The sequence below is a fragment of the Tachyglossus aculeatus genome, chromosome 24 (genome assembly GCF_015852505.1).
Source record: "Tachyglossus aculeatus isolate mTacAcu1 chromosome 24, mTacAcu1.pri, whole genome shotgun sequence".
Lineage (NCBI taxonomy): Eukaryota > Metazoa > Chordata > Mammalia > Monotremata > Tachyglossidae > Tachyglossus > Tachyglossus aculeatus.
Window position 1 is genome coordinate 22,207,661 of NC_052089.1, and position 24,865 is coordinate 22,232,525.

General features: G+C 43.7%; 2 protein-coding genes across 2 annotated transcripts in view; both read right to left on the minus strand.

Moving 5' to 3' along the window:
- The window catches only part of LOC119945017 (SAM domain-containing protein SAMSN-1-like), a 363,531-nt gene that overhangs the window by 272,809 nt on the left and 65,857 nt on the right, over nucleotides 1–24,865 (minus strand). The gene's annotated exons all lie outside the window — the stretch shown is intronic.
- NRIP1 (nuclear receptor interacting protein 1) overlaps nucleotides 6,285–24,865 on the minus strand; it is a 61,791-nt gene continuing 43,210 nt past the window's right edge. The window contains exon 2 of the mRNA XM_038766013.1: nucleotides 6,285–11,282. Coding sequence (XP_038621941.1) covers nucleotides 7,496–10,987 — 3,492 coding nt within the window. The 5' untranslated portion in view covers nucleotides 10,988–11,282 and the 3' untranslated portion in view covers nucleotides 6,285–7,495. The remainder of the gene's footprint in view (nucleotides 11,283–24,865) is intronic.

A 24,865-nucleotide genomic window follows, 5' to 3' on the forward strand; every position in this document is an offset into this window, starting at 1 on the left:
AAACTATCAGCATTTTCTTTTCCAGGTGAACACACACACGTTCACACAAACGTTCACCAAAAAAAAAAGTTTCAATCTAGCACAGTCAAGAACCCAGTCAACATTTTGAGGTGTCTTCCTTTTCTCCATATTTTGCTCGCCTGCTGTCTCATTCGAGTGTTTAAAACGGGCCGACACAAAGAAAGAGCAGGAAGCAGTAAATCTGAAATAAATTCAAGGGCTCTGTGGGAGCTCTGGCCAGAGTGCCATCTCCAGGGGAGTAAGGGGTCAATCGCCCCCACAGCTCTCTGACCTGGACTTCCACCTCATTCTTCATAAATCTCTGATGAGACCTGAATTTCCAGTCAAGGTGGAAAGACCTAAAATAATGGGCTTTCTAGACACCTACTGATTCATGTTGGTCTTGAAATCGAGGTCCTTAGCCTGTGGGCTAGGTTGAGGCCTATAATCCACTTGTCTGACTTCCACCTGCCCCACAAAGCCCCACTCTGGGGGCTTCCAAGGTGTCTTCCATCAGGGACACTCCCCCCCACCCCTCCAACCATTCTGTTCACCACCACCACCACCCACCCTCAATTAACAGCTCCATCAGGAGCCCTGGGAATTCTGCTGCCATCAACCAGCCTGAGTTCTGGGAGTTGCTAGGGAGACAGTAGGGTGGGGAACAGCGTGGGATTAAAAAAAAGGCTACCCGTCAATCAGGAAGCCCTCCTGATGTCAAAGCAGGCACCTGGGAAGAATATGGGATCTGTAATTCCTGCAGGACCTTCTGTTAGAAGGGGGTTTTCCATGCAACATTTCCCCAAAATATCAGGGTTTCAGTAAGGGCTTGATTGGAATATTGGGAAAATCCTGCTGGCCCAATCAGAGCCACATCTGCGACCAGGGGGATGAAGCGAGGAAGAGATGAGAAAGATACCAACGAAGAGCCTCGGTAATGTCTGACACAGTGAGCAAAACTAACCAGTTACTGTAGAAGCCGGGCTTCAGAGGGAGTCAACAAGATGACTACCAGTGCCCAGTGCAGGTGTGCAAATTCATTCATTCATATTTATTGAGCGCTTACTGTGTGCACAGCACTGTATTAAGCGCTTGGGAAGTACAAATAGCCGTGAACAGTGGGTGACTTCGGTGCTTCTGTGGATTCAACAGCCTATGTTCTAGGGTAGACAAAGAGAAAACAGTGTACGCTTAAGTACTACTACTACTCTGTTAAAAAGGGAGTGACAGAACCAGTAAAAGGATCTGAACACAAGAGTACAATGGATTTTTTTTTTTTTGGAAGCAGGGGAAATAAAAGGAAGAGGGAATGAGTGAAGAAAAGGAGAGGGATTGCTACTGCCTTACCTTCAAAATGGTAACTAGGCTTTTGGGTTACATAACACCAGGGAGGGCTGTGAAGATGGAGGTAAAACACTCTCAAACATGAAGTTTTCTAGCAATGCTAAACAATCCAATCCAGTTTAGGTCGACCAAACCCCAGGGAAGTGACAGAACAAGCCATCATCTGATTATTTTGCTGGATTTTGACAGCCCTGTAGGTTCGTTCAGTCACAAAAGGGGGATTTTAGTACCTCAAAGATCTATCTAAATCGGCCCAATCGATGAGTCAATTATTCAGTTCTCCACTTCACTTAAAATACATAAATTCAGCCACAGATTCTTCTCCCGGTCTCTTAGAACAGGTAGGAATAGCAAAAAGAGGAAAACCTCTACTGATTTTTCCAGAAGAACCCATCCTTGCACTTTCAAATTTGGTTTAGTTTCTTCTGCAAAAAGAATAAGGATTCAAAATATAACCGCAACTCACTAAATCTGGGTCCTTTTCCCAAATGAATGTTCTTAAAAATTCCACAGGACTCTGCATCAGCCGATTTTTTTATTACTTTTCTTCCCTTAGCATATTAGAAAATATTTAAAAGTACTTTTGGAGGGAGAATTAGCTCATTTGCAAGCCTTAAGGGAACAGTAAGGCAGTGTTATTGCAGCATTCTTCAGATTTGGAGAGAGGCTGGTTTTCCCCAGACACAAGAGCTGCAAAAGCAGTGAGATACACAACGTGCATGGGTTCACCTTTGCCCCACTTAACGCTGCAGTGACAAAACACATCCCTCCACTCTTCAAAATAGACAGACATTATACTATTACTGTCTCTTTCTTCCCTGTGTGTAAATATATATATATATATATTATATATATATAAATACCATAATAATAGTAACATAAATCCATTACGTCCTAATAAAATAAGATCTGGGTTTTGCAAAGAAATACCAAAGGTACTCAAGCGTCATTTTTAAATGAGCCACATTTCCCCCTGAGGTGGTGTACTAAGCTTTAATTCTGTTTGTTCTGATGACTTGACACCTGTCCACATGTTTTGTTTTGTTGTCTGTCTCCCCCTTCTAGACTGTGAGCCCGCTGTTGGGTAGGGACTGTCTCTATATGTTGCTAACTTGTACTTCCCAAGCGCTTAGTACAGTGCTCTGCACACAGTAAGCGCTCAATACAATTGAATGAATGAATGAATGAATGAACCTGCACTCTTCCTACTTGCCAGAAAAATGATTTCTTCCCCTGGGCAAGTGACTCTTGGCAAGGATAATCAAAAGCCTTTATTGATACTGATATTTAAAAAGAACCCAAATTCACAGACACAAAATGAAAACTACAGTTCTAGGAGCCTATCAACAAATGGATTCAGAAGGTTGAAAGGGGATCATTTCTTTCCGTGTGTGTGATGATATATAACCCCCCTTGACTGTATATATTCCATACTGTCAATTATTAATATTAATGTCTATCTCCCCCTCTAGACTGTAAGCTCATTGTGGGCCGGGGACGTGTGCCAACTCTCCCAAGCACTTAGTGCAATGCCCTGCACACAGCAAACACTCTGCACACTCTGCACACATATACATATATATACGTATATATGTTTGTACGTATTTATTTCTCTATTTTATTTGTATATATTCATTCTATTTATTTTATTTTGTTAATATGTTTTGTTTTGTTGTCTGTCTCCCCCTTCTAGACTGTGAGCCCGCTGTTGGGTAGGGACCGTCTCTTTATGTTGCCAATTTGTACTTCCCAAGTGCTTAGTACAGCGCTCTGCACACAGTAAGCGCTCAATAAATGCGATTGAATTAATGAGCAAGCACTCAATAAATACTATTGATTGACATAACCAACAATACACGTGGCTCAGTGGAAAGAGCCCAGGCTTGGGAGTCAGAGGTCGTGGATTTTAATACTGGCTCTGCCACTTATCAGCTGTGTGACTTGGGGCAAGTCACTTCACTTCTCTGTGCCTCAGTTACCTCATCTGTAAAATGGGGATTAAGAATGTGAGACCCATGTGGGACAACCTGATTACCTTGTATCTCCCCCAGCGCTTAGAACAGTGCTTGGCACGTAGTAAGCGCTTAACAAATGCCATGATTATTATTATTATTATCAGCACTAGGCAATGCCCACAACCATGAAGGGGTTCACTTTAATTTAATTCATTGCCGCTTTGAGACTTACATCAGTTTGTGTCACAGGCTGCGCTGATTTGCTGCTGGCTGACGGTTTCCTTGTTTAAAGTTTGAATTTTCCCAGAGAAGAGCACAAAGAGTCCTTGGAAAAAACTGGTGGCATTTCTGTAGTTGGGACCTTACCCGGGCAACGCTGTTATTTGACCAATAAAACAATCACACTAGAGAAAGCCAACACAATAAAGGCCATTTCAAACCATCAAGACAATGCATTTTCTCATTTATTCAAATCCACTGCAGGAAGTAAACACTAAAAGATTAAAAAAAAAAAACCAAAACCTCACACTGCAGTATGTACAGTTTTGTGACATCAAATGAAGAAATTAAAAGTCTAATAAAAAAATGACAAGTCATATTACTGAGTACGTCACAGCAAAATTGGTTGTGTAAACCCAGAATTCATACCATGTGTGGCAATGAAATAATATTCCACTATTTCAAAATACTGGAATACCCTGGTTCAATATTGTGTTTCCAATTTTCAATGGAATTGAAAATTCATGAGATTAGTTGGGTGAGTTCTTTATGTCTGAAAAGTCAGCTACTTGATTTTGTTAGACCCTTGGATTTGAAGCACATTCTCTCACAAAGCTAAAATACCACAGCATAAGTCATGTCCGGAAATGGAATACTGTTGTGTTTGTGTGTGTGTGTGTGTGTGTGTGTGTGTGTGTGTGTGTGTGTGTGTTTGTGTGTGTTTGATGAGCATCTGATCAGACTCGTTAAGACATTTCGCCAAATGCATAGGGTCCCCCATGCATGGTTCATGCAGCAGGTAATTACAACTTTAAATAAAAGGTTTATTCTATACATTCTTCCAGACTTGCAACTGTATACATACATGCAAAATTTTTTAAACCTATCTGATCATATTTACACTTATACATGGAATATACAGAACCCAAAGAAGATCGAAAGGTTTTTTTTTCCTTTGCAACAATACAAAATATGTATTTTTCGTTAAGGAAATCACTATTTACATCACCTTTTAAAAACCAATTTCAACATCTTTATGTGTAACAAGTCAATATATATACATACATTATATATATATATATAATATATATATACTCACGAGTTTACTCTTCTGTAAGATGCAGCAGAGAGTAAACTGGTTAAGCTATCTGACTTATGTCAATGAGAGCTGTAGTACCCTTTCACCAAGAGAAGGAATTAGGGAAAATTTTGTAAAAACTTTTTTGTTTGTTTGTTTCTATACGTGTATGTGCAGAGTGCATGAATACGGGTGAATGAAGAGTAAACTTAGAGTGAATTCTCCTTCAGCAAAATCTCCCTTAAACTCACAATGTAAAGCTCCTAATATGACATGTCTAGTGACTATACCTATGTTCGTGATTTATTCCTTCAAAATGATGACAAACAAGAAACATACGCCAGCAGGAGCAATCGGGTCTTCCCTTCTCCTCCCTATTCCCCAAACATGCCCAACTTTGTGTTGCAAGGCGGAGGCAGGTCTTTTCTTGACTGGGGACACAGTGGAGAAACACCACTCTTCTCCATGATCTTTAAAATGGCCCCCAAACATGGCCTGCACATATGCTGCCTATTATCGGGGAATCGCCACCCCGGTTCTTGGCATTTGTGTAGCGCCAACCTGCCGGGGCTACCTCAGTCTACCCTCCAAATCAAGGATGCTCGTTGGCGTGGCCTCACAATGCCCGCCAGCCATTCGGAAGGAAGCGCGCAATAAAAATCGTTCAACGTCACCTTTTCATTTCGCCAGGGCTAAGAAAGCCAAGAAGAACAATTTACAAAGTTAACGATTTAAATTAAAACTTGAAAAAAAATATTTAAAAATGAATCACTGAGTATGGTACAGCTAGTACATGATCACGGAGTAAAATACATCACGGAGCGCACTGCGTTCTACACCGTTCCCTGATCGTTAGAGCACTGGTCTAAAATTGAGCTATTTTTGAACTGGGAAAAAAACATACCCCTCCAACTGATGTAGCGTGAATAGTCTCTCTGGACTATCAATTATTTTATAGACCATGAACCTCATAGCTATTTACACATTTTTGAGAAAAATAATCACTGGTGACTTTGCACGGACATATTCCAGAAAAGGAACAGAGCTCATTTGCTTGCCAATATTTCAGTTCAACTGAATTAGTGATTTAAAGTGATTAAACCCCCTTAGTAGCAACTAAAATGGATTGATTCCATCTAGGTAACGGCTTATTACAAGACAAATTTCAACTGTTACAGGGCCTGTTTCTAAAATGTCTCATAATTAATAATAATTAACAATGACAACTGTGGTATTTGTTAAGCACTTACTATGTGTCAGGCACTGTACTAAGTGCTAAGGTAGATAACAAGATAATCAGGTCCCAAATGGGGCTCACAGTCAAAGTAGGAGGGAGAACAGATACTGAATCCCCATTTTACAGGTGAGGAAACCGAGGCACAGAGAAGTGAAGGGACTTGCCCATGGTCACACAGAAGGAAAACGGCGGAGCCAGAATTAGAACCCCGGGTCCTCTTGAATCTCAGGCCCATGCTCTTACCACTAGGCCATGCTTCCAAAAAAAGGCAAAATGGGAAAATATCACTTGGGTATCATATGGTGGCTGCAGTCTGGATGGCTAAGTGAGTATACGGGTAGTAATAATAATACTTGTTAAGTGTGCAGAGCACTGTACTAAGCACTGGAAAAAAGTACACAGGCATTGGAGTGGTTTTAAGATGAAAACCTCCTGCACGTAGCTCAATAAAGTATCAAGCTGTGCTACCCAGACAACATAAAGCTCTCCGTTTCAATCAGTATTGGTTATAAAGCAGGACCCCGTGGGACAATTTCTTTATGACTCTGTCAAATATCTGAGCTCCCTTGTGCTTCCTGTTATTAGGACTGAATATAATTTCACTGGCTTTCTTCGAGTAGAACAAAATCTATTATTCATCATTCATCATCGTCAGCAACTTTTCTTGTGAATTCGGTACTTATGAGAGCGAGGATATATACAGAAGGAGCTGGACGGGCTCCCCTAAATGATTCGGTCTCGAGCTATGGTGGCCCGAAAATCTTACGGCCCGAGGCTTCCTGGGCAGATGGTACAAATCGTGACACATCGCCATGACGTGTTTTTGGTGCACCAAACTTCCCAGAAAAATATGTCAGCATTCAGTGTGACACTTGGATGCAATTCAGCTTCCTAAAGCAAAAAAAAAAAAAAAAAAAAAAAAGGTGGGGGGTTGTGGGGAGGGGGAATAGTCAGGTAAACATCTGGAACCAAAAGGGCAAGAACAATAGTAGAAAAGTGGCCAGGAGTCAATGAGGGGCCCATGAACTCACACTCGAGGTTTAATCAAAGAGGACTACCGAGAGTCGATGAGAAACAGATCCAAAGAGAGTCAACTAAAAAACCCTAGGATCAAAGCTGTTTTGAAGGCATTTTCTTTCAAAGGGATTTCTCCAAATTTCCATGATGAAATGTGAGTGTGATGATGGTCGTGCTATTTATTCATTTTCATTTGTGATATTATTAAACCTCCAAGGGGAGAAAACAATACCTTGTGCCTGATAAGGTTTCTAAAAGGGAGGAAACAGTCTCACAGGTGGGAAAAGGGGCAGCAAAATGCATAACCCCCCCCCCCTCCCAGTTGAAAAGTTTTTAGTTCAATTTTGGCCTAGAAGTGGTGGATTCCCCCCAAAGGCCTCTTGCAGAGACTATTCCCAGCAGAGGGCTGATGCCTACAGACAGATGGGTCATACAGTCAAATTGCCAGTTCAGTAGTTTCCTTGAGACATCTAACATAAAGCAAAAAGTAGCTATGGGTAATTGAAACAACATCACCAGAAACCCATTAATTTTCCAAGGAAAACAGTGCCAGTTAGACCATGCTTTTCTCAAATCATGCTCGTATTTATACAGGATTCACGCTCGTCCCAATTAGTTTTACGAACGCCACGTGGTGAGAACATTTTACTCTGCTTCTTTCTTTATCGTCAGCACCTTCTCCAGTAGTCCGTACATCTCTCCATTCGTGTTGGGGGGACGGGGGGCTTTGCTGCCCAGGGGGCTACCGTAAGGGCCCCTCAAGTTCAGGAAAGAGGCTTTCATTTCCGCTCCAGGGAGAAACTCCTCTTTGATTGCCACCTGGGCGGGGCTCTCTGCAAACGGAGACTCGTTCCACGTGTCCTTGTCGGGCGCTACTTGGCTGCAGGTGGAATTTCCTCCTTTCTGGAGCATGTAATAGAGGATCGGGTTGGTTTTGGTCAGTCTCGGGGAGTCTTTCTCATAATCGCTCTTGTCCACTCCGGTGATAACCCACCGGATGGGACCCTTGTCCCCGGGGACGGGGCACACGCTGAGCTGTCCGGACTCCTGCCTAGGGGCCGAACAGCCCAAGTGTTCATGGAAGGGCAAGCTGGCGGGACTCTGGACGGCCACAGGGTATGGAAATGTTCGGTTCTCTACGCAGCTGTTGGCCCGAGGTGGGGTGCCCATTAGCCCATTTAGAGGAGCCATGCTGAACTCGGGTTTGCCATTGGGGCCACCGCTCCTGGCTCCTTTCCTTTTACCCTCGGGCACCACGCTGCCCCGTGGCTGCGACAGATCCCGCACGCAGTTTTCCGAAAGGAGCAGCTGTTTCAACACATTGAAACCTTTGCTGTCTCTCGGCCAGCTCCGGTTATCGCTTTCGGCGCTCGAGCCGGGCCCAGCCGAATATTTCGACTCGAGTTCGCTTCTGCTCGATTTCACCTCGTCCTGGTGGGGCGCGGGCCTATACTGGGGGGGCTCTGTGGAAGAGCGGGGGTGGTTTGTCGCATCGGAAGCGGGCCCTTTCGTCTTTCTCAAGGGGCTTTCTCCAGGCTCGGGTTGCAGCTTCCTCTTCTTCGGGACGGTGCACAGGCTCCTCGGTTCTAAAAGGGTCAGTTCGCTGTGACGGTGACATCGGTCCAGGTCGTCCATGGCATAGCCGTCCTGATTCTGCCTCAGCAGACGACTTAACAAGCCATTCTTGGAGAAGGAGAAATCCTGAGGAGACAGGGGCTCCAATTTAAAGTCCTCCGACGCTGGGGAGGCCGCCGCGCTTCTCTGCACTGGCGGAGCCACTCCTAGAAAGGCGTTGGTGGGGCCGTCTCGGACGGGGTGCGCGGGTGCGTGATGAATGACGTGCAGGTCTTCTCCCGGTTCCGTTTTTATTTTCACCGTCAATATCTGCTCGCTCAAAGGCCTGTCCGTCGGTTCAGGGGGGCTCTCGGCTCTTGAGGAGATTGTTCTCTCCTTCTTCTCGCTCTTCCCTTTGTTGGAGTTCCCGAGGAGCAGCTGAAGGACAGTGCGCCTTTCGAGCAGGTTTTCTATTTCAGAACCTGAAAGTCCTGGTTCGGAAGAGGCGGGCTGACTGCTGAACACTTTGCCGGCTTCCTCCAGGGATTTGTTCGGGAGGAGTGGACTGTTCAACCTATCGATCAAACCTACTGGCTTTTCCGCATTCATGTTGAGCAGCTGTTTACTGGTTCTCTGCTCTTCCCCAGACATGGAAGACTGCATCCCGCACTGAGCTAAATTCTGTAACAGCTTGCTGGCGCTGAAAGTCGCCGGGTTTGGGGAGCTCTCGTTCCGGATGGGTTTGGTTCCTTGCAGCTCTTTGCTTTTTGTCAGGTCTATCAAGTGTTTAGATGCCGGAGTCATCAGCCTCTCGGGTTGTACGTGGCAAGTATAGGGGGGAGAGTTCCGCTTGGCAACCAAAGAGTGTTGGGAGAGGTTTATGGGGGAACCCGGGTTCGGGGACGTGAGTAAGGGCGGAGTGTTCAGTGGAGTAGCTCGATGGACACTGGGGCTTTCTGTAACAGGAGTCCTCTTGGTCGGTACGCTGAATTTTGGCAGGTCGGCAGCGCCGGGGGATCCCTGAGGGTCGGCCTTCCTCTCCGGGCTTTCTTCAGTCTTGTGACCAAGTAACAGTTGAAGAAGCGTGACTTTCTGGTGTGGATTCAGTTTCGCGCTTTTGGCGGGGTCTCGGTCTTCTTTGATCTCCAAGCCTGGAACTTTGGGGTCCCAGGTGTTGAGCAAGGATTGAGTCAAGTTCTCCAGGGAGGCGGCCTGAGCCGAGTCGGGTTTTTCCACACGGTGCTTGAAGGACAGGTCTATGGGGACGCAGTTGGAGTGAGAGCTCTCGTCCCCGCTGCTGTCGTCTTCGGTGAAACTCGGGTTGTGGTCCGAGCACTCGTCGAGGGTGGTGGGCGTGCTGCTGTCCTCAAACACGCTGCTCCTCTCGGCCTGGTCGTGGCCGTTGGTTGGTTTGGCTACGCTCTGGCTCTTGAGGAGGTGCAGAAGCAAACTGTTATTGGCCGGTTGTTTGAGGTGGTTTCTCTCCACAGGGCTCTTGTAGCCCCCGCTCTTCGGGGGGGAATGCAGGACGCCCACCGGATTCGGAAACGGGGCCGCGTTAATTTTGCTCGGGACGGGCTTGGAAGGGGGAGTCCGAGGGTGACCGTTGAGGTGGCCTGGCATCCCTTTGGCTATCGGGAAGGGGTTCTGCTCCTTCTGGCCACTTTCTTGTAACCGGGCCATGGCCGCTAGCCTTTCACTGGCCACCTGGTTGGCATTCTGGGCTTTCAGAGCATGCTCCCGAGAGTACTGCTGCAGGTGAGCTTCGCTGGAAAGGAGCAGAGCCAACTGGCTGCAGGCCACACTGGGCTTGGGGGACGGTGTGGGGCTGGCCCGTTTCTCGACCATGCTTGCCACTGCCTGCAGCCTGGCAGCGCAGGACAGGGGCTCATTCATGACCTTGGCACCATTTTGCCCGGGGTGGGGAGCCTCTATAAAGCGCTCTTTCACCAGGGTCTTGGTGATATCAGAAAGCTGGCCTTCAGGCTTCTGATCTTTCGCTTTACTTTTTTTCAGCAGGGTCTTTAAGTGGCTAGAGGCCACTCCGTAGCACCTCAAATCCTTCTCCACTTTTAAAGGATCGTGGCTGAGGGAATACCCTTGCTCCCTGAGGCTCTGTCTAATCTGTTGTGACAGAGCAACACTCTGCAGCCTGGAGCTGAATGACTGGAGCAAAGAGGCAAGCAATGTGCTATCCTGTTTGCCTTTAGGCACATTTTCAACCATGCCAGCCAGCAATGCTTCCTTTTTGACGTTCAGGTCCACGATGGAATCGGACAGGCGCCTCCTCTTTGCTGCATTCCAGTCCTCAGAAGACTGCAGCAGTCTTGCTTTTTTGAGATGCAGCATGCCCGATCCCTGATAAGAACTGGTGGGGTTGGGAGACGGACCATCACTCTGACAGGTGGGAAACAGATTTCCAGAAATCTTAAAGTTTTGATCGTCTCCACTGGGCCCTGTAGATGTGTGGTCAACTGCAGTGCTGGATCCTCCCGTGGCCTGATGCATTAGTAATCCCTCTAGGTAAGTTAAAACGACAGAATCCTGGTGCATATCAGAGCCAAGCTCTTCTCCATGAGTCATGTTCAACAAAAGTATTCACAAAGGCTGGGTTTCTAGTTAGTCACTTGAAGACTGGATTTTGCTCAGCAAATGAGACGGAGCTTTAAGCAACGAGGGCTGGGTTCTCGCCGTCCACACAGGTCAGGCAGAGAGCAGCGGGAACATTCCGGCCTGGGGATTTTCCTGGCCACAGAGAGGCTAACGGCAACGTGGCAACCGGGCTCCCGAGCTGATCAGTGGTGGCAAGTAACTGTCACCTTCATCCAGGAAACGGGCACCTGTCCATCTTCTGTTCTGCCTCTCTTCCGTCAGATTCCTAAAGAGAAACACAGAAAATGAGTCAGGTGGGTGGGAAAGGAAGAAGAAATTGAGATTCAGGTATTGCCAATCAACCAACCAATCGATGGTATTTATTGAAGGCTTACTGTGTGCAGAACAAGTCAGCTGTGTGACTCTGGGCAAGTCACTTAACTTCTCTGTGCCTCAGTTACCTCATCTGTAAAATGGGGATTAAGACTGTGAGCCCCACATGGGACAACCTGATCACCTTGTAACCTCCCTGGCGCTTAATAAATGCTATTATTATTAATAAACAAAACCCCCTAATCCAGTCCTAACCCCCTGCATTTTCAACCAGCTCGCCTCACTACATAATGCGTTCATTTATTTGATTTACCAACTTAATTCAGGCCCACTGCTGTTTAATTTATGCACCTCTGCAGCTAGACAACTTAATCATTTCCCCAGTTTGTCCAAATAAGCAGATAGGTAAATAGAATATATTGACCTATAACCTGCCTCTCACCTAAGCCTAAAAAGCATAACTGCTTTAAGCACCTTTTTTGAGAAATGATACACCTCAAGTCTGGGCCTAGCAATTTCAGTAGAGAAAAAGTAAAAAAATAAATCATAGTTGGGATTTTTTGTTTTTGTTGGGGTTTTTTTCATGGAAGCATCAAACATCCTACAAACTTACCCTTACTGGATCATGCGCTATAATCACACCATTAGTCTGAACTGCATATCCTGAGGGCTGGGAAAGGGTGAGATTAGGAATGGAAATAGAGGAGCAAAAACCTACTCCTCTACATATGGAGATTTCACTTTCTACTCCACTTTGGCCAATATTTAAGAAGAGTTCAGTTTCACTGAAATAAAAGATGATAAAAGAAATCTATACCCAGAATACACAAGACTCTTCCACTCTTAGTATATTCATTATTGGGGGAGGGGGTGGGGAAATAGGCTAGTTTTCCAGCTCAAGTTGTAAAGTGATGATGGTATTGTTGAGGCCATGGGAGACCGGAAGCCATGCTGCCAACATCAATACTATTTGCTGAACACCTACTTATATGTGCAGAATATCTCATCCAAGAAGCCTTCCCTGACTAAGCCCTCCTCTCTTCTTCTCCCACCACTCCCTTCTAGGCCACTCTTGCTTGCTTTGCTCCTTCATTCATCCTCCCTCCCATTCCTACAGCACATGTATATATCTATTGATTGATTTATATTAATGTCTGTCTCCCCCTCTAGACTGTGAGTTCATTGTGGGCAGGAATGTGTCTGTTGTTGTATTGTACTCTCCCAAGCACTTAGTACAGTGCTTTGCATACCATAAGTGCTCTATAAATACAAATGACTGAATGAATGAATCATGTTTGGGAACATGCAACCAGAGTGAAAAACACAGGCTCTTCCCGTAAGGAACTCACATTCTAACAGAAGACAAAAGGTCATAAATTGTCCATTAGCCAATAAGAAGAAGAGCAAGAGAACAGTTAAATGAAAAACATTTAAGCAATTAAATAGAAAATAAACTAAAGCACATTTCATTGCTAAAAAGGCATTTCCATTTTATGTTCATCCAATAACACTTCTTGAGCTCCTGCTGTGTTCAGACCACTCTCCCAAGACTGTAATCAAGGTGGAAGACAAAATCGATGCCCCTGGGGAATTTATAATTTGGTGGGATGACATGACCAGGAAGGTGGTAGATCAGTCAGGAGGTCCTCTTGGAGGAATTGGTCTTTTAGTGGGGACGTTGAAAGATAGGAGATTCATGGTTTGGCAGAGCAGAGGTGGGAGGGATCTTATTTCAGTGCTCTGCACACAGGAAGCACTCAATAAATAACACTGATTGACTGACTCCATAGCCTGGTCCGTTTCTGTACCACAAAATACCACTTCAATGGCTCATTATTAGGTACCACTGCCCCAGAGTAAGAGGAGGGGTAGCAGATAATTTTACACAACTACTCAAGGTCCCATATCACAGCATACCATTGAATGCCCACCTGACATAATGCACCAAGCACTAGGGCAAATCTAACAGAATCACCAGATGTTTTCCCTGCCCATGATGAGCCTACAATCTAATGGGGAAGACAGATTGCAAAATATTTACAAAATGAGTAACCAGCAAAAATGGCACAGTTAATCTGGGCAAGGGATAAGAAGTTAATGATGGGCAACAACAATGATGATGATGATGATGATATAATCGCAGTGCAGAAGCAGACCTGGAAATCAGAGGACTTGGGTTCTAATCTTGGTTCCCCCACTTGTCTGCTGTGTAATCTTAGGCAAGTCACTTCACTTCTCAGGGACTGTTACCGCTTCTAAAAAATGGGGATTAAGACTGAGAGCCTCATATGGGACAGGGACTGTGTCCACCCTCATTATCTTTTATCTATCCCAGTGCTTAATACAGTGACTGGCATACAGTAAGCACTTCAATTTTTTGAAAAAAAGAAAAAAAAATAAGGACCCTGACTGTCTGAGGAACCAGAAGAACCAGAAATGCATACTTACCCTTTCTGTGCCAAGAATGGGAGACAAGAGATCAAGGCCTGAGGGTGTGGGGATGAAATAAAGTATTCATTCATTCAACTGTATTTACTGAGCACGTACTGTGTGCAGAGCACTGTACTAAGTGCTTGGGAGAGTATAATATAACAATAAACTGACACGCTCCCTGCCCACAACAAGGACTTTGGGGATATCCCGAAAACTTTACCCGCCTGTAGAAAACTGATCTTTAGACACACATTTGAAGGTAACATTTCTGCTCAGAGGCGAGGTTCACAGAGTCTCGTTTTACAAAAACCAGCGGGCCAATCCCCGACTCAACAGGAGTGAGAAAGTGGTGAAGATAAATCCTAGCTCCTGCCAGAAGATGCGCCTGCTCGGGGCGCATCCTGTCAGAGGGACAGAACAGGGGTCCGGACAGAAGCCTACTGCACCACTTTCAGGACAAGTGGCGACGACAAGAGCCTCCGGTTTTTAAAAGCTTGGGGCAAAACTCTCAGAGTCCTGTTGGTGGGCCAGCATAACAGTAACACTGCTATGATTTTATGACAATGAGGAAATATAAAATTGGAATAGCTATGAGGAGGCCCTTTATTACACTTTATAGCACTCTGGCAATAATCTCCACACCGTTTTGCCTCCAATAAAATAAAAAAAAAGTAACTAAGGTGATGCCAATAATAATGCTTTCAATAAGATCTTTGGTGGCCTGCTAAATCCCGTGAATGCCTAAGAGGATCCAAATGAACAGATTTTAATAAAAATGTTAAGGATGAGATGGTACAAATTTAAAGAACCACCTTTTCTCTCGTTTGGTCTGACAAGGCGTGGCAGCTGTGCCACACACAGCCAGTTGTCAGGCTCAGCTGCACGGCACTTATGAAAATATACTTATACTCTACTATTTCCTCTGCCTGTAATTTAGTTTAATGTCCATCTCACCCTGTAGACTGTAAGCTCCTTGTGTACAGAGATGGTGCCTACCAACTCTATTATATGGTACTTTCCCAAGTCCTTAGTACAGTGCTCTGTACACAGTAAGCGCTCAATAAATTCCATGGATTGATGGATAATTCTGAGATTAACTAATCTGTTCAAGAGACACACGGCGTCATCTTGGATGACTCGGAGAAAACAGTGAAAGAAAAAAAGGAGCATTCGGGGTTAAGGAAAAAGTCTGAATAATACTACCCCATGAAAATATTTTAAATTAGAATAGACTATATATATAGCACAATCGTAAAGAAGTTGAAATTGAAACTGCGGGTTTGAAGCTTCCTTAATTTATGAAAAGCTTCAAACACACATATTACTGAAACACCAAGTGATGCATTAGCATTTTCCACACCCACTGATCCATCAACTCGATATATCAATGCCTCACACCATACAAAAAGCAGTCAGTGCTTTACATATGTGTGTTTGTTTTTAAACCCAAACCTGAGAAGTAACAGTGAAGGAAAATACACAGTAACATAAATGATGATAGGTCTAAAATCAATTTCATATTTAAATATTTTATTCTACTCAAACTTAACTAAAAATAGCACATAAAATGACCCTCTCTAGCACTGTGAAGTGTAAAGAGGCACCTGTGAGGCAAAACTGATCAACAAACCATTAATAATATTGGTGCTGGGCTACGTTTCTACCTGGACAGCTCAATGACAGGACAATCAAATATTCCGAACAGATCTGGATATTAACCAGGACAGCTTCGAGTTATTCAAAAACCATGCATTCACAGGTCGTGCTGCTTCTCAAAGAGCAGAAACATTCTATGCTGCACTAATGTTTTGGTATTTGTCTGGCCAAACTGCCTTAGTTCTGGATCTAACAGATGGTCCCCGTGAAGTATTAACTTTGCCTATCTTCTGAAAAGTATAGGCAACAGTTCTGCAATAATTCAAGAGGTCATTATGCAAACAGGAATTAGGGAACGAGTTTCTGGATCCAGTACGATGGACTCCTGGCAGAAGGCAGTGCACCTAAGACACAGGGCGAGTAATGCAACACAGGTTTTCCTTATTGCAAGGTTCTTCAAGAATGCAAAGCCTGCTTTGTAGAAAAACTGACTGAACTGATAAAGAAATTCTAAACTTCTAAATCAGGGCTACTCGTGTAAAACAAACAAACAAAAAAACCCACTATGTTGCCAAAAAGTAGACTTTTTACTGAAGCCTTTGCTTTAGTGTTTTTTCCAACTCATATGAGAGAAGGCGAAGAGTTAGACAAAAGAATAAACTTGCTTTTTAAAGTAAATTTATTCCTTCTGAGTATACTAAATATCCCAATCTCAGTGCAGTCATTGATTCACAGCAAACAGCTGGATTGCCTGGATGAAAGAAGTAAGATGGACCAAGGACAGCAATCTGTGGAAATTGACTTGGAGGTGGAGTTGCCCAGGAGAAAGCTAAGAAATACACATTTCTTGTTTCTCCACGTTTTTGAAAGGACCGGAGTCCTTCACCCTAGAGTGCCCTAATGAGATCAACTAGCCTTTTGGGAAACTGATCCTCCTCAGGAAACAACAGATGTAGAACTCACCAGATGGCCCACGAACAACAGCAGGAAGTTCTTACTGGGTGAGTGCGTGTGCACAATAGTGGCCCTTCTCCATTGGAGAGGGACACCTGGGCATCTGGCGGTAGGATGGCTTCCTGCCAGAGTCTGAAACCAACCCTGCTGGGGTGGAGAGCAGTGCCATCTTTTTTCCACCCCCATCCCCTGGACCGGCAGTGATGAGTCTCCCTCCAGCCCACCTGTGCTGTGCCCTGTTGGGGTGGGATCTCCCCCCTGATGCTTGCTCCTGAGGAGTTTGTTTTCCCACCAACCCCAGGACAGATGGCCCCTGATGTCATGCAGGTCCTTCTATCTGTAAATAACGCTTCACTCAATTATTCAAGGGCTGATGATCTTGACTGTGGGCTAGCTAGACTGCTCCTTTCTCCTGCTGCTCATCTTTTGGACAGTGGACCACAAATAAAGATTGCGTAAGTCATGAGAAAACTGGCGTCAAGTTCATTAACCGATTAGCAAGTGTAAACAAGTGGGAATAGCAGGATAGCTTCTTTTTACAATATATTCCATGGAGGATCTTACTGAAACACCCATTATTGAAACACCAAACATTTTGCGGGCTACCCTCAATTGATTCATAAAGTCCACGTGGTTCTCCCCATCCCAGTGTAGCATGGGTATTGGGTACACATCAGGAGAGGGAGAATTTCCTTCTCATCAGCTCTAACTTGACTCTGGGAAATCAGCCTGGAAATTCCCTGGGCTGGGCAGATGTCTCCCTGTAAGCCCAAATCCTTTGGATGAGTGCACGGAGCATCACTAACACTCTGTTTTTCCTTCCCCGCAAAAGCCATCTGGGACCTAGGAATGCCTAGCCAAACAGATTCTTGTTCCCCTTCTCTTTCATTCAACATATTATCCTCAATCTAGGCTTCCTCGTTCTGGGGCGATGGATTTCAGGTTTCCAGAAGCACAGAAAAATAGGACCTCTTGGATTGTCTGACACTAAAAAGTGATAATATCTGTCCAGAAGATTGATTCGTTCATTCAACTGTATTTATTGAGCGCTTACTGTGTGCAGAGCACTGTACTAAGTGCTTGCTACCAACCATTTTTATACTTCAAAAGGGGAAAGTGTACAGACCTGGGACACGGATGGGGGGACCTAGGTCTAATCCCAGCTCTGCCCATAGTGGCTGTATAACCTTGGGTAAGTAAGTCACTTATCGTGTCTAAGCCTCACTTTCCTCATGTGTAAAATCTGACTTCAATTTGCATGGCTCTCCCTCCTACTTATACTTGGAATCCTATGTGGGCCAGGGACTGTATCTGACCTAATTATATCTACCCCAGCAGTTAGTAAGGCGCTTGGCACATAGTAATCACATAGTACATTATTATTACTACTAATAATAATAAGAACTTCGTCAATTAACACAATGCACAAAACCTATGATGTCATGCCATTCTTTAAGGCTATTTAAACATCAAACTGATTGGTACTGTCTTGCCTGTGAATATGAACCACGCTACACTGATTCAGGCCAGTGGTCCTACCAACCCAGTACAGCCCAATGTTCAAATTCTGAATGGGGGTGGCAAAGCATGAAAGTAAGCAACTCATTCTCAGAACATCTACAGATATAAGATTCCCAGTACTCTCATCTCATTTCATACATTTCCGGTTGCCAGAAACCTTAACATCCTTTACAGACACTCTTAATTAAAATGTTTCAGCCACAATGCCTAAGTACTAGATACTACTGCTACTCTGAGCTTCTGGTGCCTTACCAGTTAAACACATGGAACAAAATGAAAAAATGGAAAATGACATCTTGGGAAAAAGCTGAGGCTACTAACCTGTAATTTCCTAACCCAGACATTGATTTTTGCGTGAACTCTTTTGTACACCCCTCTGACCCACAAGGGAAGTAGATCCAACTGATAACTGTCAATCAGACCGTAGATCTTGAATCTGCCATCTCGAATGCTTCCTATAACAGGCTCCAAAGTGAAATAGATGAGGGGAAATATTCCAGGGAGATGGATAAAGATAGCAGAAACAGGAGTCAAATCACGTCACTATCGGTCTCTATTCTGATCCTGAAGCGACCCAAGGTGAGTGATCTGCTGAAAGGGAAAACCTAAGTGCCTTTACCAGTGGTGTCAGATCAGCATACTACTGAACGAGCAAAGGGCCGGAAGAGATACACAACTGTATTTCCGTGGGCAAGAGAGTCTCTCCCATCCATGATGCGGTCTTACGATCGACAGCCTCATCCTCAAATGGAAGGGCAATGGAACTGAAGTAATGTCTAAACATCCTACTAATCTACCACTACTGTCACCACAACATCAAATCCACGTCTGGGAGGTCTGTCCCTTGAACTCCATGTGGGTGGAGGTGAGCAGGAAAAAAGGGAGACTTCTGTTCTGATCACCCACACGTTTGTTTCCCAAATGGATACAAATGGACAAGAGAAGACTGCCAAATCACCCACTATAAAAGCTGATTAAGATGCAGTGAGGTAATTGATGGAAAACAGACATGGCACTAAGTCAATATAAACAATGATGTGTTCCTCATAAACCTAAATCATACATATTACAGGCAGAGTTTAAATCAGTTAGAAGGACAGCTATCCTAGGACAGTAAGAGATTACTATAGTGGGTAGGGATAATAATAATAATAATAATGGCATTTATTAAGTGCTTACGACATGCAAAGCACTGTTCTAAGTGCTGAGGAGGTTACAAGGTGATCAGGTTGTCCCACAGGGGGCTCACAGTCTTAATCCCCGTTTTACAGATGAGGTAACTGAGGCACAGAGAAGTTAAGTTACTTGCCCAAAGTCATACAGCTGACAATTGGTGGAGCCTGGATTCGAACCCATGACCTCTGACTCCGAAGCACGGGCTCGTTCCACTGAGCCACGCTGCTTCTCCAAGAAGATAGACAGAAAGACAGAGACAAGAAACATGTTCCAGATAGTTCATTGCTATGAAATATCTCCTCAGAAGCATTTTACAGCAACAGCCAGTTTCCCTATTAGATTACAATGATTGTTAAATTTTCAACTGAACATTTAAACTGTAAATTTTAGTATTAGATTACACAACACTTTCTTTAGGGGAGAGCTATTTGTGTTTATCACTGCCCTCAACACATTCTTTTATCAGTAAATCAATGGCATTTATTGAACGCTTACTGTGTGCAGAGCACTGTACTAAGCACTTGGGAGAGTACAATACAAGAGTTCATTCATTCATTCAATCATTTATTGAGCGCTTACTGTGTGCGGAGCACTGTACTAAGCGCTTGGGAAGTACAAATTGGCAACCTATAGAGATGGTCCCTACCCAACCGCGGGCTCACAGTCTAGAAGGGGGAGACAGACAACAGAACAAAACCTATTAACAAAATAAAATAACTAGAATATGCACAAATAAAATAAATAAATAAATAAATACAGCAATAAATCCGTACAAACATATATACATATACAGGTGCTGTGGGGAGGGGAAGGAGGTAAGGCAGGGGGGATGGGGAGGGGAAGAAGGGGGAGAGGAAAGAGGGGGCTCAGTCAGTTGGAAGACACATTCCCTGTGAAGTTTCCCCATTACCAAATTCCTTGAATATTTGAGGCACAATCCATAATTAAAAGTGTGCTTGGCTCTTCTCCATTTTGAAGGGCACATACATTGGCATAAATGAGCTCCCCTATTAGTGGTAATGGTATTTATTTTATGTTTGATAGATGCAAAGCAATGTGCCAAGCTCTCTGTGGCAAAGGAATCCCAGAGGACAGGGAATCAATCAGTGCCAGTTTTTTAGCATTTGCTATGTGTAGAGCGCTGTACTAATGGATATCTGTTGTAGTCCTTTAAGTGCTTAGTGCAGTGCTTACCACTCAGTAGGTGTTCAATAGATACTATTTGGTGTTGATGATGACTTATTTATCTATTTACATTAATGTCTGTCTCCCCCTCTAGACTGTGAGCTCGCTGTGGGCAGGGAGTGTGTCTGATGTCATAATGTACTCTCCCAAGTGCTTAGTACAATGCTCTGCACATGGTAAGTGCTCAATAAATATGATTAATAAATATAATGATAATGAAAAACTAAAAGCAACTCATCATCCCACCACACCCTTCGAAATGGATAAGAATCAGGTTCTCATTTGCCTGGGGTGGTTCTTGCCACAAGGCCTAATAAACAGTTTTTGATTCACCGATAAGATCGACAGTGCTGGATTGGATCCAGAGAGTCTTTCCTGATGTACAGCCATTCAGATTAAACCACACAAATATTAACCTCTAACTTTGCAGTTGCATTCTGAGCATGCTTTTTTGTTGAAAAAAACATATGAGAACTCTATAATAGACAATCCTTGCAAAGATTAAACAGACGATGCTTTATCGGAAGCCAACGGGTTCTCATGGACTTATGGTTTATTGGACTTAAAACTGAAAGCACTCAGCTCCCCTAAAACACAAGGGTTGGGTTCTTGCAAAACCCCAGGGTAAAGAAAACTTGTGCTGTAGCTCTCTGAAGTTCTCTCAAACACAAGCAATTTCTTTCAGTATCACAGTACGCTGGGGTCAAGCAGACTCACGTTCTTACTAGAGCATGCCCTTATTTCCTAAAGGCGTTCTAACCAAAGCGTGCAGTTAAAACACACATTAGAGTAGAACCTAGTGCACATAAACATCTTATGAATACCACTGAGCTAGCAAGTTCACCTCACTTTAAACTCTTCAGCTCCAGCATGCCATCAGCTAGCTTCATGGGAATAAATAATGCATTCCACATCTACTATGGAAAGACCATCACTAGAGGATGCTTCTGGCCAGCTACCCAAAATGTTCAATCCCGAGGACACATATTTCTGAGCAATTCCTCAAATTTTAGTTAATAAAACGACAAGCATTTTAAGCAGAAAGATGATACGCTGCCACAAAGTTGTGGAAACAGCTCTGTCTGATGTGTTTTATAGCTGTCTTTTCCAAATTCTGCAGTAGGGAAATAATCATGAAATAACAAAGCACAATAAAAGCTGTTTATCTTCCCTGCTTCTTTCACAGAGGTCAGTGTAATCCAAAGGGACATTAATTTTAAAATTGGATGGTCTCAAATAGAAATAAACTTGCTTTTTTTAGGCAAAACATGTTGGCCATAACCCATTTTTTAAAAATAAGCATGGTTTTAAGGCTAGCTACCCAAACAGCTTGATGCCAAGCCCCTAAAGCCCTAATACGGAGGAAAAAAGATGGGGTTCTGTTTTAGTCCAATCAAATTCATCAAGTTCAGAGAATAACTGCCGAGCTTTCCATTTCCCCCTGCTGCATCTAGGCCCACTAACCCTAGCGGGAATACTCAACTTAATGGGACATCTACATTCATTTGATGAGAGGTGTTAAAAGAGGACTCAAACTGGTGTTAGCCAAACAGCATCTTCTCTTAAAAAGGCTTCATTATATTGTCAGAAAAAAAGAAAATCAGTACATACATTGCCTAAATGCAGACATAATTGATCCAAACTACAGTAAAAATCTATGAAGAGACTCATTTAATAAGAGCTAAGCACAACATTAATTACATACTACAGCACCACACCTCTCAGCTTCTTTCAACAAAACATTACTTCCTCTAAATAAACACCGCCCCAACACACAAAGGGATGCTCATGTTTCAAATGAGAAAACTATAAAAAAGAAACCTGGATAGAAACAATCCAGAAATTTCTTGATGTGGAACTCAAACTGACTGTGGCCATTTCTATCAGTTTTCAAAAGCGTGATATTTTCAGACTCTGTCCAATGAAGAGGAAAAAAAAAAATAAAGGAAGATGGAACCCTCTCCTGGAATTGTTAGAGCCTTTGTATTAGAGAGAGGGACATCCTGTGAGATTGCAGTATAAATCCTATTAAACTCAACTATGGTTTGCCCATCCCGAAAATAGATTTGACATACAGACACAAGTACCAAGGTCAAGGTCACAGATCAGCAAGAAAGATTACAAACAGGACTGATGTAACAGCTGGCGTTTGATCAAAGCTCCTGGGGTTTTTAGTACACTTACCGGACACCTTCTGCAGTTCCTCATACTGTATACTGTGTTTTTAAAAGGTTCCCATTCTTAGAAGGTAGGGGCTTGGGACAAACAGAGGCATGTTCTAAAGGAATATTTAATTCCTCAACACAAACTCACACACACACACACACACACACATCTCCCCCCACCCCCCCATCAAAACAAGTCTTTTGTTTCCATCACCATTTTGGGTCCTATGCCAACTATTTGTTAAGTAGTGGGCAACTGATCCTTCGCCAGGATACATACCTAGCTGCAAGAGCTGTTTACCCACAATCTGCCCATCTGCACCTTGCCTTAACTGCTGCATCTCCCAACAGAGGACCCGGATTTACTTTAAAAGGGGTTCCTTACAGTTCAGCAACTAGTCAATCAAAATTCCAAACTATATCCTTACCCACCTAGGCCATCGGGACAATTTCCACATTATCCACCTGGAATTGCTGTTTATCAACACTGGCATCTGAAGTCATTTTTAAAACAGTCCTATAACTGAACAAAAACAAGCCTGTGGGAATTTATATATAGTCAGATTAAGGCAATGGATTGAATTTACTCTTAAATTACACTTGTAAAAAAAACAGAGTTTTGCTGAGAATGTCCTTAATGGAACTATATGGCTCATGAAATGGGGTGGTTTTTTTTTAAGGATACATACACCTGCTTGGGTGATTTTATAATACAAACCAAACATCGTGAAATCAAGCACCACCTGCTGTAGCTTTGTGTGATATGCAAATTAAGTGCACAATATGCAAATTTAGTGAACTCTATAGTTTTTCCCTTTGCAAAATGTTTTTGTTGAGTTAAACTGTGGTGTGCTTTATTAGGGGTGGGATTTAATGTATTCTATTACATTAAAAACTACCACTGAATATCAGGGAACAAAAATTATGTTTGATGTGAAGTCAGCAAGGAATCTCTTCCACCAAACCAAGGATTTACTTCATTACATGTATATTAATACTAGGGAGGAAAAAGCAAAACATATATAACAACTAGCAATGGACACCAAATACTCTTTTGAATAATCACCTAGAACCGCCATCACCAAGTATTCCCATTATAACGACCCCATCTTGAAAGCAACATCGAGAAACTACAAAATATCTGAACCAAGGACCGCCACGTGTTTTAATGGCCTATTCAACTTATCACTAGAACAAAGCACATTGCATTTAAGGAGGAAACTACGTTCTTTTCAAATATATACCTGATTTACTGGCAAAAATTCCTAACGTGCACGCTAAACCGTTCCTCTAGATGCCCTCTGAACTCCTTTGCAGAGGAACCACTAGCAGAATTGGACATTCTACCCGAAGGAAATGGACCATCCATTATTAGTGCAAAACTAGAAGGGCGATACTACAAAATAATCACCAGAAATTGCCAACGTTATCACTCCGTGGTAGTGACCTCACTCACTGCCTATGACTGGTCCAGGAAGAAAAAAAGAAAAAGAATATGAGAATTAACCCTTTGGATTCTCCCGTGAGCCATTAGACCATAGCACACCAGATCAAACAAAGCCTCAGCCCTTTGGTCCTAAAGGGTGGCTGGAGTCATGACAGGAGGTGCTTCCTGGTCAGGTAAGCAGGCCCCTCCCCTCGAACCAGGTCCAATAGGTGACCCCACTTTCAGAGAAACATCTCTCTATTTTACATCTAGTTCAACAGGATAGTTTCCAGAGAGATCAGGACCCTTAAAACTGTCCTATGAAAGTTGAAGCTAAGAACCATGCCACTCCACGCAGGTCTTTACATTTTCACATGGCTGAACAACTTGGGAGGCACGAACCACCTCTGGACTCTGGGAAATGGACCCTTCCCCTAAAGATGAAAGGAGTTAACAGATTAATGAGATACGTTTTTGGATCCATCTTTCAGACAAAACGTTCTCCCCAAGCCCACGAATGGCCACTGCCTTTCAAACAATAAAATGCAAGGGTTGGAGACATTTGAGGCAACAGCCTTTTTCCCTCGTAGGGAAACTGCAATCCTACTGAACAGGTCTTAAGCTGAACTTCTGCTCCCTCTTGCTTGCTTGGGATAAAACAACATGCATCCACGGTCATCAGAGACAAGGACCCACGAGTCAACGATGCCGTTCGAGCAAGCCATGCCGAGACCGTTGGAAGTCTCCACCTGCCCCTCCAAGGATCCGTCCTCTGTTCCCCAACTTCCTCTCGTCTCCCCACAGCTCCGCATTCTGAATCCAGGATGAGCCAGCTTGGACAGACCGCTGGGGAACCCAGAGTTGAAGGCGACTCGGGAGGCTCGCTTTATTTTCAAGTCCATTCCGATGAAATTGACTATTTGCTTTCGGTCACTTTCTGTTTCCAAAAGATCTTGGGGAATTTGTAGGGAGGACACATCATTCTTGAAGACTTTCCCTTGATGAAATCCAATTTCCTTATCAACTCAGTGTAGGGAGTAATGCTGATTACACACAGTGGCTGGGCAAACTCGCCTCATC